The following is a 17,103-nucleotide window of genomic DNA, read 5'->3' as shown; positions in this document are numbered from 1 at the left end:
ACAAAGCGGAGGAGTGCATATTGGGGGCCTGGGGGCGGACCATAATGAACAGCTGGTAAGACATGCCCTAGTCAGAACGAAGTTTTTTTTTTTTTTTTTTTTTAGTTTTTAAAAGGATGAGTCACCGCCGTTTTTATTTCGTAGCAATGAAACAACTGCTACATTAGACGCATGTGGTCTGTGTCGTAGCATGCGCATGCCCATCCCGTAGTATGTCCCTCATCAGATGGGCGAGAAGAGACACAATACTTCCCATTTAGGTGCTGGGTCAACACGAGAACACCAGAAAGTAACCCATTGAAATATTTGCAATCGATGAACGAGTACAAATTTTTGTCGTTGGTTTCATTCGGACCTCAAAGAGGCTTTCAATTGTACAAATAATTCATGATTTTGATTTTTAAATTTGATTTTTCCAAAACGTATCCAGGTGTATCCAAGATGATTAATTCCTTACTATCTATTCTTCAGGTCCCTGCAGGAAACAATGATTCCTCTATTCAATCATTACATGTTGACTCCCAATCTCAACGTTTGGCAGCTGTCAATAGTTTGGGTATGTAAATCTGTTCCTAAAAGAAAAAAAAATAAAAAAAAACCCACTCAGAGACTTAGGTGTAAGGGCAAAAAGCATGGGTTAAGCTTTTACGAATGTAAATCTGTCAACCAACTGGTAAATCAGGACCTCATAAATCTGAACAATTGATTTCAAATTCAAACTTCCCCAGGGCTGAGTTTCTTGAGAACCGCTTATGACCGGGATAACAGTCCAAACTTTTTAGCAATTGGATTGGTTGGTTTTAAACTTTTTAGCCAATCATATTAATCCAAGAGTTAAACCAAGTTAAAACTCAGTACCTCATAAATCTGAACAATTGATTTCAAATTCAAACTTCCCCAGGGCTGAGTTTCTTGAGAACCGCTTATGACCGGGATAACAGTCCGAACTTTTTAGCAATCGGATTGGTTGGTTTTAAACTTTTTAGCCAATCATATTAATCCAAAAGTTAAACCAAGTTCAAACTCAGATTATTTTCTAATATGGGGTGGATCAGAAATTCTGAATATCCGAAAAAATCTTCGAGTTAGGGGCCACCAATATCGAACAATCCCACCCACTATATGTATCACATTAATAAAATAATTAGGTAGGTACTTACCTCATAGAGATACCGAAAAAGTTCGAGGAAATCTTATTAGTTCAGCGATAAAAATATATCCAGGTACTGAATTCGGTGGTCTTGACATCTCCACTAAGTATTTGACATATCCACTAATTTCAGTGTTTATTTCCGCTGATTTCCGGAATTTTAACATCGCCGCTGATTCCCGTAATTTTGACATCTCCTCTAATTTCAGTAGTTTTGACACCTTCACTATTTTTAGTAGTTTAGTCATCTCCACTATTTTGAACAGTCTTGAATTCTTCGCTCATTCCAGTGATTTCTAAATTACATTAATATAGGTACATTACCCGTTTTAGGGGTCGGCGTTTTTCGTCAGCCTCTCAATCAGCCCTAACTAGGGTGATTGCTTTGGGCTGACATTCGGTTTTGGCTACAAATTTTACCAGTGTGGATGTCCTTCGCACTCAACTTTTGCTATTTTTTTAGCAAGGGAAATTCAGGCTGGTATATATGTATACTCTCTGTTTAAAGTCCCCCAGCCATACTAAACTGGTCTACTCCCTGTTTAACGTCCCCAGCCAGACTAAGAGCTAAGTACTAAGAAAAAGTAAATGTAATTCCTATAAATTCAATTGATTTTCAAGATTTGTCTGTTGCCCAAAAAGTGATAAGGGGACTTTTATTGGGCTAAAAACTCCAGAGTTAATTTCCTGTGGGACAGTTCCAGGTTAGACACCCTGTATACATACTAATGCTTACATGTTTAGCGAGCCTATTTGCAATAATTACAGCAGATTATTTTAATTAATTTATTAGCTGCCAACTGGGTAGGTAGATAATAAATTAATTTTCTGCATTCTTTAGCGTTTTCACAAAGAAGATTACCTTATCGTCTTTTATGCTTAAGAATCTAATGTGTTAGGTTGAAGCAGGTAGGCTTAAGGTAACCAAGACAAAGCGTAACTCACAATGAGCTTTATCTAATTAATTTGCGTTTTAAATGTTTAATTTGATTGGTGAGATTCTGTGCCAAGCTGGTGTTTGTTTCTAAAATAGCGTCAGTTTTACATGATCTCTACAAAGTACTCAGCAAATGCCGGCAAAACAAATGCCCACCAAAAATGAAATTAGGTTAATGGCTAAGTGAAAGAAGACTGATCTTTACAATAGCTGTATACAACTATACAAGTCTAGCTGGCTGGGGACTTTAAACAGGGAGGATACCAGTCTGAAATTTACCATCCTAAAGAAATAGCAAAGGCTGAGTGCGAATGTCATTCATTCGTAAATTTTTGTAGTCAAAACCAAATGTCAGCCCGAAAGCAATCACCCTAGTTTGGGCTGATTGAGCGGATGACGAAAAACGCCGACCCCGTCTGAACACGAAAAAAGGCGAAGAAAAAGCCGTTCGTTAAATGAAGACATCCAAAACTCGTAAACACAGCGGGTCGTTTTCAAACACATTCAACATCAGACAGTCACCCATCTCTTTTCTCACCAGACTCACCTCAGGTGATTATGAGATGAAATTGAAAACTTGCGTCCTATCATGAGGATTAAGCGTTAACCCGTTCCGATACAAGTGTTAGTTTAATTTAACCCGTGCATGTTAGACCAGCCACTCACTATCAGGTAGACTTAACAGGCGGACCTTTTCAACCATACCTGTCAGGTCTACCTGATAGTGAGTGCCTAGCCTTAGGAAGATTACCTATACCTACTTATATGACCTATCATGAGGATTAAGCGTTAACCCGTTCCGATACAAGTGTTAGTTTAATTTAACCCGTGCATGTTAGACCAGCCACTCACTATCATGTAGACTTAACAGGCGGACCTTTTCAGCCGTACCTGTCAGGTCTACCTGATAGTGAGTGCCTAGCCTTAGGAAGATTACCTACCTACTTATATGAGTAGGTAGGTACACCTTAGGTATCAATTTTGGTGCATTTTGAATTTCCTCTTTTTATTTTAGGTTTGATAGAGGTAGCTGTAACTGCTAAGGTCATTTATCGTCTCGAAAGCAAAGAGAGAAGGAAGACAAAATAGGAAAAAGCTAGCCGTTCCGAGAACGAACCTTATATGTTGAGGATAAAATCCGCTCCGGGTGGCAGTCGAACCCGCGACCCAACCCTTATGTAAGGTAGCCCTCCAATCTAACTAGGATGACAGGTTTCCTATTTTAATGTGTTAATTACATCTTACACCTTCAGTAGGTACCTACGGTACCTAGATGAAGAATCATTTTATAGATGCCTAATACCCTACTCAAAAGCCTAATAGGTAGGTAAGCACATGCACGAAAAATATTTGTCCAAGCCGGAATCACAAGAATACAAGTAATTTTGTAGGTCTGTCTTTGCTCTATACTAGACCACCTATTACAAAAAAAAGTAAAAAAAAAGCTTAATCCGAGAGTTACACTTTTAAACCGAGTTTAAATTAAACTCATCTCGGAGTGAGTCCTCGGACCTAAAAGATCAAAATAGAATGGCTTCACTTCTCGAACTTCATCACTAGCCAGTAGCTATCCGGTCCAGAATAACCTCCTTGGTTTGGTACAGCTAGCGCAGTCTATTGGATTTTTCGTAATTTCGTGAACAAAAGTTGTCGGCCATTCTCGAATTCGCGCGGTAAAATTTGAAAATTTTGTTTTTCTGTTTCGGTACTTTTGGTGTTTTGGTACTTTTTGGTTTTGGAGTTTTTGGCTCTTTGGTTGTCTGAAAATAGAAATTTCCTGGATTTTCCTGATTTGTTTTAAGTTATTGTACCTTGGTACCTAGGTTTTTCATTGCTTGCTCTGAGAAGCTCAGGGTGTTGTCAGCCATTCTCGATTTCGCGCGGTAAATTTTAAAAATTTTGTATTTCTAAATTTTCTGATCTGGTATTCTGGTACTTTTCTACTTTTTGGCTGTCTAAAAATAAAAATTTCTTGGATTTTCCTGATTTGTTTTAAGTTATTGTACCTTGGTACCTACTAGGTCTAGGTTTTTCATTGTTTGCTCTGAGGAGTTCAGGGTCTATTGCTGCATTTTACCTACTTTTCCTATGGTTTGTAGAAAACTACAAGTTCAAGAAGTTTGAAGTTGACTGAGACATAAGGTGAGACTGATAAATTCATAGCTAGTAGTTTTGTAAACTGAAAATCTAACCCAGAAAAAAGGCTGATAGTTAGTCCAAAGTCCACTTCTCTGAATATTCTGACATTGTGGACTTAAAAAACTATTTTTAGAACACTAATAAAGCAAGTACAAGTCTGGTACTGTTCCATTTTACCTACTTTTCCTATGGTTTGTAGAAAACTACAAGTTCAAGAAGTTTGAAGTTGACTGAGACATAAGGTGAGACTGATAAATACCTAAGTAGCTAGTAGTTTTGTAAACTGAAAATCTAACCCAGAAAAAAAGGCTGATATTTAGTCCAAAGTCCACTTCTCTGAATATTCTGACATTGTGGACCTAAAAAACTACTTTTTGAACACTAATAAAGCAAGTACTAGTCTGGTACTGTTCAATGACTTAATTAAATCTGATATTACAGGAATCTCAATCGCAAATATTTTGTCTGGTTACTTTCTCATGTTCTTGTGTTGACCTAACAACTAATGGGAAAAGTATCATGTCTCTTCTTACTGTTCCATGACTTAATTAAATCTGATATTACAGGAATCTCAATCGCAAATATTTTGTCTGGTTACTTTCTGGTGTTCTTGTGTTGATCCAACAACTAATGGGAAAAGTATCATGTCTCTTCTCGCACATCGAGAGACTAGCAGTTGTTTCATTGCTAGAAAATGAAAATTGTTTTGGAAAACTATCTTTTTATTTTCTTTTTACTCAGTGTTTACCAATTTTATTTATTTATTTATTCTACAGTAAAATGATGGGAGAAACATCAGGTCCTTCACCAATGGACTCAGTGATATTGGCCACGGGTGGCTTTCGATGGTCAGTTTTTAGTGCCAAAACACGTTTTGAGGTCCCTAGAGCCTACATCCAAAGTTTCAGCCATTGGTCCGTGTGTGTGTGTGTGTGTCTGTCTGTGGCTGAGTGGTCAAGAGCACCGACTCTCAACCCGGAGGGGCTGGGTTCGAATCCCAACCAGGGCGGAAATTTTTTAACCAGACTTTTCCGTTCTTGGATAGGCATCAAACTATGGCAAGCTGCATCGGGAATATGCACGAGAACAATGCAACATGCTGACTCTGTATCCTTTATGACAGTTTATGACATTACCATTAATTTACTAACAGTTCCATGAACTGAAAAACCTAAAAAATAGTTGAAAATAAATAATTAATAATAGTGCTTATTTATACTGTTGGTATAGGACTGAAAAGTCCCTTTATTCCAGCAGTAGGCTACCACTATCATTGTGGTCAAATTCTTAAATTATTTTGAGGATAAAATTCCATACCTGGGCTAAGATTTGAACCCATGCCCTCCTCTTTAACAGGTGAGAGTCTTGACCACTACACCACCAAGGCAGTTTTGTGTTCCAAAAAGGGTCAGCTGAGCTCAATATGCATATAAGGAGTGAAATAATGTAGCCCTGAGCTATAAACTAGATATTGAGTGGAAAGTTAAGCACTAGGCAAAGTTAACACCAGAGGTATTCTTCCTATTTTGAGGATAAAATTCCATACCTTGGCTGAGATTTGAACCCATGCCCTCCTGTTTAACAGGTGAGAGTCTTGGCCACTACACCTCCAAGGCTCCGAGGCAGTTTTGTGTTCCAAAAAGGGTCAGCTGAGCTCAATATGCTTATAAGGAGTGAAATAATGTTGCTCTGAGCTATAAACTAGGTATTGAGTGGAAGGGTAAGCACTAGGCAAAGTTAACACCAGAGGTATTCTCTACCACCTAATCCTGAGAGCTCTAATAACTACTATTATGTGGTGGTCAAAGTCTCAATTGAGGAAGAGTTTCACACATAGCCGACGGGCCGTCGATTGGCCGTCGATCAACGTCGATTCACATCGATCGACGGCCTTCGACTATGTGTGGACTGTAGACACACCTTTAGAGTAGGTACTTCAAAATTTAGATAAATCATCTGCCTCGGTAATAAAGTGGTAGAGACCCTCGCCTATAGTAATCGGGAGGGCGTGGGTTCAATCCCAGCCGAGGTATGGATTTTTTGTGTTGAGAATAAAATTGTATTTGCTCACAATAAAGGTACCTACCTACATGGTATACATGCCTACTGCTAGGACAAAATAGTTTACAGACTATTTTCGATGGTGTGGACTTTCTTATAAAATTTCCTTTTCTTTTTATTTTGGCAAAATAACTATGGTTTTCCAATAGGAGTTCCAAAATGGGCATAGCCCAAAACTATAGGGGGCAATCTAGAGACAAATATATAGGGGGGCATCATAACTAAAGATACCTACCTAGGCTCCAAGAAGGATAAAATCCGCCCCGGGCGGGAATCGAACCCGCGGCCTAGCGCTAACAAGGCAGACGCACTACCAACTGAGCTAACTAGGCTGGCCAAAAAAGATTCTTTTTCCTTATATTTTGGCAAAATATATTTTTCAATAGGAGTTCCCGAAATGGTCATAGCCCAAAACTATAGGGGGGGCATCATAACAAGAGATACCTAAGCTCCAAGGGTTCGAATTCAAAGCTCTGTTTTTCCAATCCTCCAATTTTACAGGAGATAATTTATCGCTCAAAACATAATTATTGATTTTTTTTTTTTCTCGATGTCTAGGTAGAATATTTTTTACGTTTTTTGCCCGGAGAAGATGATCTTTCAAAGCATCGTAAGGTCCCCATTATTCCTAAACATCGAATATTATAGCCTACCTACTATGATACGGTGATTACAAAGTTTGGATTTTCTTTCCATGGTAGAATATTTTTTACGTTTTTTGCCCGGAGAAGATGATCTTTCAAAGCATCGTAAGGTCCCCATTATTCCTAAACATCGAATATTAGCCTACCTATACTGTGATACGGTGATTACAAAGTTTGGATTTTCTTTCCACGTGAGAGGTAGGTAACTTTCGGTGATTTCAAACCAGCTACTCTGAGTTGGAGCCAGAAGAAGCCAACATCTCCTTATTGCCTGGACGGTTTGAGATTGCTTTTCCATACACAAAAAGCCCACTCCGAGGCTTAGGTGTAGGGGCAAACAACCCTAAAGGATGGGGTAAGTTTCTACGAATTCAGTTGGGATTGACCCATCCCCTCCTGTTTACCAGGCAAGTGTCTTGACCACTACACCACTGAGGTATAATAATGAAGTTCATATATTAAACTTTATGAAGGTATCATATGATACATACTAACATACTCCTGTATTGACAATTGTGTTGTTTTCCTTAGCCTTTGTTTTATTCAGCAAGTCAATGCACTGAGGATTACCCCCGATAAACAATTGTTAGCATCTGCAGGTAAATCTCTACCACTCTTGTAATTAGTCAATTGAGAGGAAAAAGAAAATTTAAAATTCAGCCTTACAACACTGGTTACTGCTCATTTGTGACAGTTCCTTTTTAACTTCTGAACAAGTAGGTACCAATAAAGTCCCCTGACAAAATGCATGGCTTTACCCGGGTACTATATTTCCACAAGAGCTCAGTTGCTGCTATTGTGGAGCAGCAGTGTTTGTTTACAACAGCTGCTGTCCTGAAGCAGTAGTAGTGAGTAATACTCTGGTGAAGCCTCAGGTAACCAGGGCCAAGGTGTAGTATAATTCTATTGGAAAAAAGGTACCAATAAAGAAAGTCAAATTCAAGTAATTAATTTTATTATTATTATTATTTTAAAGATGAGTGTTCCACCGCCGTTTTTATTTCGTAGCAATGGAACAACTGCTACATTAGATGAAAATTTCAAGTTCGATCAGCCCAAACTGGGGGCCCCGCGCCTTTGAAACTGCCCCGGGCCCCGCGGGGGGCTAATCCGGCCCTGGTTCCATGAACTGAAAAACCTTAAAAAAATAGTTGAAAATAAATAATTAATAAATAATAGTGCTTATTTATACTGTTGGTATAGGCCTGAAAAGTCCCTTTATTCCAGCAGTAGGCTACCACTATCTTTGTGGTCAAATCCTTAATTTACCTATTGAGGATAAAATTCCATACCTTGGCTGAGATTTGAACCCATGCCCTCCTGTTTAACAGGTGAGAGTCTTGGCCACTACACCACTGAGGCAGTTTTGTGTTCCAAAAAGGGTTAGCTGAGATCAATATGCATATAAGGAGTGAAATAATGTAGCCCTGAGCTATAAACTAGGTAGGTACTTATTGAGTGGAAGGGTAAGCACTAGGCAAAGTTAACACCAGAGGTATTCTCTACCAACTAATCCTGAGAGCTCTAATAACTACTATTATGTGGTGGTCAAAGTCTCAAATGAGGGTCAAATCCATGCCTCAGTTGGGATTGACCCATCCCCTCCTGTTTACCAGGCAAGTGTCTTGACCACTACACCACTGAGGTATAATAATGAAGTTCATATATGTTAAACTTTATGAAGGTATCATATGAAATCCATATGATACATGCTTTTGTATTGACAGCATACTGGCGCTACCTAGCGAGGCAACTGCCTGAAGTCTGACGTCACACATCTTTGAATTCTTTCATTAGAACGGAATATGATGATTCGTCCAAATTCAAAATTCTGCTTTTCCATTAGCTATTACACTTGTAAGATACTTTTCCATACTTTGGTGATTTAGGGCACTGCAGTGTAGTACATAATAATTGCGCTTAAATTCCGGCCTAATGATTAGTTTACACGGGACAGGTACCTATAGAGGTAGTCCAGCTATTATCCTCCTATAAACACCACTGGCTTCCAATAACATTCCACTCTAGTAGGACAAAATGCACTTCTGTACCAGCTACAAAATCAATTCATTCTTGCCAATGGTCTTATCGTCTCGAAATCCAAGAGAAAAGGAAGACAGTACAGGAGAAAGCCAGCCGTTCCGAGAACCAACCTTATCCGTTCAGGATAAAATCTGCCCCGGGCGGGGATCAAACCCGCGGCCTAGCGCTTACAAGGTAGACGCGCTACCAACCAAGCTAACTAGGCGGGCCTTAAGATTCTTAACTATTGTTTTTTTTGAAGGTTTGTAAACAGAAAAGATAAGGATTTGGTAGTACAGGAAGATATTTATGGTTTATCATAATTCATAATGTATTAATATACAACATTAACCCTCTACGTGTCTACGTCCTCTTCTCAGACTTCTAGCCACCATTTCGGCAGGTCAGACCTCTGCATAGCTAAATCTTAACCCTTTACGTCCTGTTCTTAGACTTCTAGCCACCACGTCGGCAGATCAGACCGCCAGGATTTGGAACACGGAAGACTTCTCCCTGGTGAGAGAATTGGGAACTGCAAATCAGCGCTGGGTATGGGATGCTGCCTTTACGCTGGACTCCAAATTCCTACTGACTGGTAAGTGGAGTTGTGTGTTTTTTAGTCCGTCCTTCCTTTATTATTACTTTCCTTATCCTATAGGAAGGAAAGTAAAGTAATGTATTATTACTTTCCTTTTCCTATAGGAAGGAAAGTAATGTAATCGGGTCAAATTTTCGATGGTCAGTTTTTAGTGCCAAAACACGTTTTGAGGTCCCTAGAGCCTAAATCCAAAGTTTCAGCCATTGGTCCGTGTGTGTGTCTGTCTGTGTGTGTGTCTGTCTGTCTGTCTGTAAACAAAATCCTTAATTGAATAGGGTTATCTGTCTGGCTGGAGAACATTAAACAGGGATTAGAGCAGCTTAGTCTTGCCTACCTCTGTGGCCGAGTGGTCAAGAGCACCGACTCTCAACCCGGAGGTGCTGGGTTCGAATCCCGACCAGGGCGGAAATTTTTTAACCAGACTTTTCCGTTCTTGGATAGGCATGGATGTAAAAGAAACAATTGTTAGCATCTGCAGGTAAATCTCTACCACTCTTGTAATTAGTCAATTGAGAGGAAAAAGAAAATTTAAAATTCAGCCTTATAACACTGGTTACTGCTCATTTGTGACAGTTCCTTTTTAACTTCTGAACAAGTAGGTACCAATTAAGTTCCCTGACAAAATGCATGGCTTTACCCGGGTACTATATTTCCACAAGAGCTCAGTTGCTGCCCTTGCAAAGGTTGAGTGCGAAAGGCATCCAGTAGCCACAAACAAATGTCAGCCTAAAAGCAATCACCCTAGGGCTGATTGAGGCTGACGAAAAACATCGACCGGGAATATTTATTTCATTTGTACGGGAATATTTATTTCATTTGTACGGGAATATTTATTTCATTTGTAAACACGGGATTATTTATTTCATTTGTAAATAAAGTTTGATCAAATTGTTTTCATAATAATTCTCGTTTCAGCCTCATCCGATGGTGTAGCCAGGCTGTGGAATATTGAAACAGGGGAAGTAGACAAGGAATATTCAGGCCACCAGAAAGCCATTACTTCCCTCGCCTTCTGTGATGTAGGAGTACCCCTTAGCCCTGCCCCTGTACCTACTGAGCGAAATCTGAACTAGTAAGTAGTAATGAGAAAAATTAGATCAGGATATTCCAAAATACTAAACAGCTACATGAATCGCCTGGATTCCAACATTGAAAACAGATGCCCTCAGTGCAGAGGAAGCCCACACAACACTTTACATCTCTTCAATGGAACAGTTGCGCTTACTTGGGTGATGTTTCAAAGTCAAAGAGCAGGAAAAATGAGGAACAACGGATTTTTTCTTTTCCTTCTAGGACTTCTAGATCCCGAGATAAATCGATTAAAAAAATGCCGGTAAATCTTGAACTCTGACGTCACGGCATACGCTCTCGTACACGATGACGTCATTTCAATGGAACAGTTGCGCTTACTTGGGTGATGTTTCAAAGTCAAAGAGCAGGAAAAATGAGGAACAACGGATTTTTTCTTTTCCTTCCAGGACTTCTAGATACCGAGATGAATCGATTTAAAAAATGCCGGTAAATCTTGAACTCTGACGTCACGGCATACGCTCTCGTACACGATGACGTCACATCAAATGTCATGAGCAAAGCTCCTCGCAGACAACGCATTGATGTGTTTGTGCGCATACGTTTCTGCGCATTTCTTTCTGCTCCTCCGCAAGCGTGCTTGCGTACTGGCGCTACCTAGCGAGGCAACTGCCTGAAGTCTGACGTCACACATCTTTGACTTCTTTCATTAGAACGGAATATGAAAATTGAATTTTCGACCTTTTACAGATTTGTTCGGAGTTTCGACCTCAGATTTGGATTTTTCGCAACTTTTTACATTTGAATCGACCATTTATTAATAATTTTTACCCATTTAATGAAATTTTAAGCATTTCTATTGCAATCAGCGTGTTTCGAACTTCCTTTATCAGCGAAGAAAAAAAAAGTGGTTGAGCCCCATTCTCGACCTTTTACAGTTTTGGAGTTTCGATCTCAGATTTGGATTTTTCACCACTTTTTACATTTGAATCGACCATTTATTAATAATTTTTACCCATTCGCAACTGCTCCATTGCCCCTCTAAGCCAACACAAATGACACCAGTAGATATTAGGCTCAAACCAATTGAAGTTGCCGAACACCTGGGCCTACCAGTAACAGATGGGGGTGGAAGTGTCCGATGGAAATTGGGCTACTACAACAACAGTGAGAAAAATATCAGTAATGAAGAAATGTTTCCTCAGAAATGAGATTTACCTTTTTCTTATCGATTTATTTTGGGATTTAGAAGTGATAGAAGAAAGAGAAAAAATGACCTAGTTTCTCTCTCTCTCTTTCTCTCTTTTTTTTTTGTTCTTTGACTTCTAAGTTCTAAGAAACTTCACCTAAGTAAGAGCAACTGGTTTATTATACCACTGCCTTCTCTATCTAATCCGTTTAAACGGACGTAACGGGTCATCATCGAGACCAGACACTTCTTCATCTTCTCTCGCCATGTGGGCCTTTTCAATTTCTTTGATATTCCAGAACATCTCTGGGTTCAGAGTGGCGTAGGTTGTGGTGGGTTTCTTGGACTCCAACCGGAGGTAGTGAGGCCACCAGAAGCCCTTGAAGTGGTTGATGCCCCTCTCATTGTAGAAGAAGTCCATGAGATCTGCCCAGCGACGGTCCCGCATTGCTTGTTTCTCTGCAAGGGAACCAGTTGGGGATTAGAAACTTTTAATTTAATTTATTAAGTTTCCATTTAATTATTTTTCAATATAACACTCAGAACATACTGGATTTTTATAAACGGTATACCCCTCCCTATAAGCAGAGCTTGTGCCACGGATGGGGAGTTCATTTATAATATAAATGAACATTGTTAAAGAGAGAAGAGATTGAATAGATGTAAAAAAAAGTCTGAATTTTTTTCAAAGTTTGTTTAAAAATTTCTTTTAGAATGAACTCTTTTTGTGGCGAGTAAGGTTAACCTTTCTAAATTTTGTCCGAGGAGGAATTTCTGTTCAAAATTTGATTGAAAGTTTCTTTTGCAATAGGGGCACTTTGAAAGTTTGTTTCATCTTCTGACAGTTTATTTCATCTTCTGACAGTTTATTTCACGTAAGGCCAGCCACTCATTATCAGGTAGACCTGATAGGTACACCTGATCAGGTCTACCTGATGAGTGGCTGGCCTAAGGAACTTTAAACCGTGGAGGAATTTCTGTTCAAAATTTGATTGAAAGTTTCTTTTGCAATAGGGGCACTTTGAAAGTTTGTTTCATCTTCTGACAGTTTCTTTCACGTAAGGCCAGCCACTCATTATCAGGTAGACCTGATAGGTACACCTGATCAGGTCTACCTGATGAGGGGCTGGCCTAAGGAACTTTAATAAGTTTCTCCTAGTCCTTTTACCTTCCGAGTTTTGGTCACTATAGAAGGTCTCTTCGTAGCCTAGCTGATAGTATCTGGTCAGGTTCATTTTGAGCAGGGCCTTGGGTCCGTAGTCGCGAATCACATCTCTGAGTTCGAGTTTGTTGGCATCCACATCTGCCTCACTTAAGCCGGGAAGATCATCTATCTTGAACCCTGAAGACAAAAAGACAATGTATAACTAACTGACTTGAGACTAGGTACTTAACTTTGGGAGTTTTTTTTTTTTTTGTCTGAATCCAATGAATCTATCGAATGAATCATTTTGACTCAGATAAAAATGAAGAAATAATAATAATGTGTTTTGAAAATCCGAATCCAGTGAATCCAAGATTCGGGGACTGGATTCGTTTGGTTCACAGTAGTAGAAAATAGGGATTCCAAAAAGAGAAGTAAAAAAAAAAAATGTTTATTTGTAACAAAAAGTTAAAAGGAATCCAAAGAATCCAGATTCTTGAATCCATGGAATCCGGATTGGTCGGATTCAGTAAAAAAAAAAGTACCCTCTATGTGAAGGCACGTTCTACATTAATGAATAAGAAGCCTCCTCCCCCTGAAATGTTTATTATTAACATGAACTAATACAAATGCATAAATGAAGAAACATGCACTAAAGTTTACCTTTGGGTTTTGGTCTCGGTTTATGCACGGTCTTTTGGGGAGCTTCTTGGTTGGCCCCTATCAGAACCAACAAACACATCCATGTAGCCCCGATCAGACACAGGTTACTTCTCCCGTGAATATTCATGAAGTCGCGGTTTAAAAGGGTTAAAAATAGGATAAAAAGTTTTATATTGCAGTGAGATATTTTGTCAACAGGAAGTTCATTTTGGTTCGGTTTTGACAAGTTATTTCGTACTTTTCGCTGTTTTTAAGCTGTGATTTCTTTAAAATTGGTTACCCTTTTTATTTATATTATGAAAAAAATAAAATAAAAATAATAATTAAAATATTCTGTTTTACGTATAATACCTAAATATTACCTATGTATGTTTTTTCGAAGAACTTTACTCAATTTGACCAAAACGTTCGGAAAAAGAACACCTTTTTAAGTGAGAAAAACAACAAAATTGCTCAAATTTTTAAGAAAGGGGGAGAGGGGAAAGAGGGGTAATTAGAATGCAAAAATGTAGCGTGGAAGGGGTATTAATGGACATTAGAAAAGCATTTGACATGGCTTGTTTTTCGTAATTATGTGACAGTTGATACAGGGTGCAGTCAGCTTAAATGACATAGTGGTCATTTTACTTGCCTGGTATCGGGAAAACCTAGGTTTGATTCTCGGGGGGATATTGACAGTGTAGATTTCCTGACTAGGTGCCTACGGGGAGTACCTGCTGGGCTCTTACGAATGGCGGACTTCACAAAAATAAAATAAAAATAATAATTAAAATATTCTGTTTTACGTATAATACCTAAATATTACCTATGTATGTTTTTTCGAAGAACTTATACAGCGTTTACTCAATTTGACCAAAACGTTCCGGAAAAAGAACACCTTTTTAAGTGAGAAAAACAACAAAATTGCTCAAATTTTTAAGAAAGGGAGAGAGGGGAAAGAGGGGTAATTAGAGTGCAAAAATGTAGCGTGGAGGGGGCATTAATAGACATTAGAAAAGCATTTGACATGGCTTGTTTGTTTTTTCGTAATTATGTGACAGTTGATACAGGGTGCAGTCAGCTTAAATGACATAGCGGTCATTTTACTTGCCTGGTATGGGGAAAACCTAGGTTTGATTCTCGGCGGGAAATTGACAGTGTAGATTTCCTGACTAGGTGCCTACAGGGAGTACCTGCTGGGCTCTTACGAATGGCGTACTTCATCGAATAATCGGAGAATTCACTAATAGAAGATTTTTAGTTGTCTTCTAGGGGTTTAAAAACTTTAACCATGAATGGAAGAAGAAAACCGAAAGAGCGCTCTAAGAAATACAAAAGTGGTTCTGATGTACATTTCTGCAGTGCTGCATTACGAGTAGCACTAATAGAAGATTTTTAGTTGTCTTCTAGGGGTTTAAAAACTTTAACCATGAATGGAAGAAGAAAACCGAAAGAGCGCTCTAAGAACTACAAAAGTGGTTCTGATGTACATTTCTGCAGTGCTGCAATACGAGTAAACACGAAAATTTTGGTATACCAATACGAAAACATGTTTACTATTTTTTTCATATTGTTATCAGATGTACATAGTCTAGAAGTGGTGGGACTTTTCCTCTCGTTCTCCTCATCCTTCTTTCTCCTCCTTGTCTATTTTTCTCTTTCTTCGATTTCTTTGTCGCGTGTTCTACCAAGAGTAACAAAATTCGTAGTCAGTATTAATTGTGGTTTGTATTCGAGCAAAATTCTAGCGATTTCAGTTTTGTTCCAACGTTTTAAAACAAAGGGAGCATTCTTTAAATTTCATGTAGGTACATTTTTGTTGTATAAAAAGGTAATTGTGTGACCCTCCTTTTATTGATGTATCATCAAGAGCTGGGTGAGCTTTTGGTTTTGTATTTTTAAGCCTCCTTTTTTTTAGATATCTTTATTTTTTAATGTACCACCAGATGATAAATCCGAGATGATAAATTGATAACTTTGTGCGGTCAGGGATGTCATTGTGTTCCAATTGTTAAAATAATAATCATAGTTTCTTAAATTGAATATTAACATATTTCTGTTTCAGAACATCAAAGGAAAACGTGCAAAACAGTGCATGTACATAGAAGAAGATGAACAAGACCATTGTATAAATTGATCTGGTCTTAACAGTCTATGAACTGTAACTAGCGCGCCCTTATGTTATGTTTTCGAACATAGTTACGTAACAAATATTGCACACGCCAGAATTCGTTTCAATGAAACTCACGATCGGTAAAAACAGTCCAAACACAGATTGGCCTATTGTCACATCCTACAAATATCTACATCCCTCCAAAGAAAGAAAACTAACAAAGAACGTAAAAATAAGTAAATAAAAGAAATAATCTTTAACAAACAACGGAGATCTTCATCTAGATAAAAGAAAACAAACTTATAACGAAATTAATAAAATAGATAACATGGAAATAAGAGACAACTGTTAGGAAAACAATTTTAATAGTCCGCACCAATTTTTTAAAGCTGATTGTAAAGATCCATGCTGCACGTATCAAAGTGCTATCGAAATAAGTAAAAATTAACAAAACTTGCCTACAGTAAAATAAAGAGTTCCTAAATAAATAAAGAAAATACTTTCTAGTTTTTAATCCTATTCCAATAGAATAAACTTTTCTGTTCGTTACAAACGACAACTATGCAAGACACATCTACGATCCTTCCCAAAGAGATATCGATATCACCCTTTATCAAATAAAGCAATACCGCGCTAGAGACAATGAAGATCTCTCCCTCCGTTGTCCAGCTGTCGACGACGATCTTGTGCATTCGTTACAAACGACAACTATGCAAGACACATCTACGATCCTTCCCAAAGAGATATCGATATCACCCTTTATCAAATAAAGCAATACCCCGCTAGAGACAATGAAGATCTCTCCCTCCGTCGTCCAGCTGTCGACGACGATCTTGTGCGTCACGATCATGTTTGTGATGTCGACGAAAATCATCGACTACGACAATGTCGCTGAGAATCCGTACTACCGGAAGTCGAACTTAGAAATGATGATCAGGGGCCTTTGCAACTTTCTGCAAGTGAAAACGACGCCGGAACCAACCACACGGAAGCCGAGTTTTATTGAGCGGATGAAGGATGCGCTGGAGAGGAAAGGTGAGAAGACTAATTTTTGATTTGTTTCTATATTTTACTAATTACAAATAAAAAAAAAATGATTCGAGGTTTCCCTCTAAGGGTAGAGCTCCAAGTTTACTGGCAGCATTCCCCCGCTGCGCTGTATAGCCAAACAGATTTTTTTGTTTCAAATATATTATAGCTCTTTCATCTCCGGTTTTGTATTATCTCCCTTCCAATTATTTGTTTCTTATCTTCTTTTGGACATTTACTAACTCTTCTTTGCTCTCCATTAATTCTTCTTGTGCTGCATTTTCATCCCGTTCATAATCCCATTCTACTCAATGAAATGTCGGCGGGAAATTACAATTAAGTTGGAAATATTTCTTTAGATATTGATATTGTAAAACTCCTTTGTAGCATTATTTTTCCTGTTTCC

At 38.5% G+C, this 17,103-nt stretch overlaps 2 protein-coding genes across 2 annotated transcripts in view; one reads left to right on the top strand and one right to left on the bottom strand.

Moving 5' to 3' along the window:
- LOC103514889 (target of rapamycin complex subunit lst8) overlaps nt 1-15,914 on the top strand; it is a gene marked incomplete at its 5' end in the record, with an annotated part of 20,404 nt that extends 4,490 nt beyond the window's left edge. Inside the window, 2 exon segments of the mRNA XM_026827730.1 lie at nt 10,467-10,623; nt 15,621-15,914. Coding sequence (XP_026683531.1) covers nt 10,467-10,623; nt 15,621 — 158 coding nt within the window.
- Nucleotides 11,767-13,995, bottom strand: LOC103514881. The gene is made up of 3 exons (XM_008479798.3): nt 13,577-13,995; nt 12,938-13,111; nt 11,767-12,228 (listed from the first exon to the last, which is right to left on the bottom strand). The coding sequence occupies exons 1-3, from the start codon at nt 13,701-13,703 to the stop codon at nt 11,966-11,968; spliced, it is 564 nt and encodes a 187-aa protein (XP_008478020.1). The 5' UTR covers nt 13,704-13,995; the 3' UTR covers nt 11,767-11,965.
- Nucleotides 15,915-17,103: the final 1,189 nt, after the last annotated feature.

This window comes from Diaphorina citri, unplaced genomic scaffold (genome assembly GCF_000475195.1).
Source record: "Diaphorina citri unplaced genomic scaffold, Diaci psyllid genome assembly version 1.1 scaffold1240, whole genome shotgun sequence".
In the NCBI taxonomy this organism is placed as follows: Eukaryota; Metazoa; Arthropoda; class Insecta; order Hemiptera; family Psyllidae; genus Diaphorina; species Diaphorina citri.
Note: the sequence above shows the minus strand (reverse complement) of the source record. Positions and strands in the feature narration are given on the sequence as shown.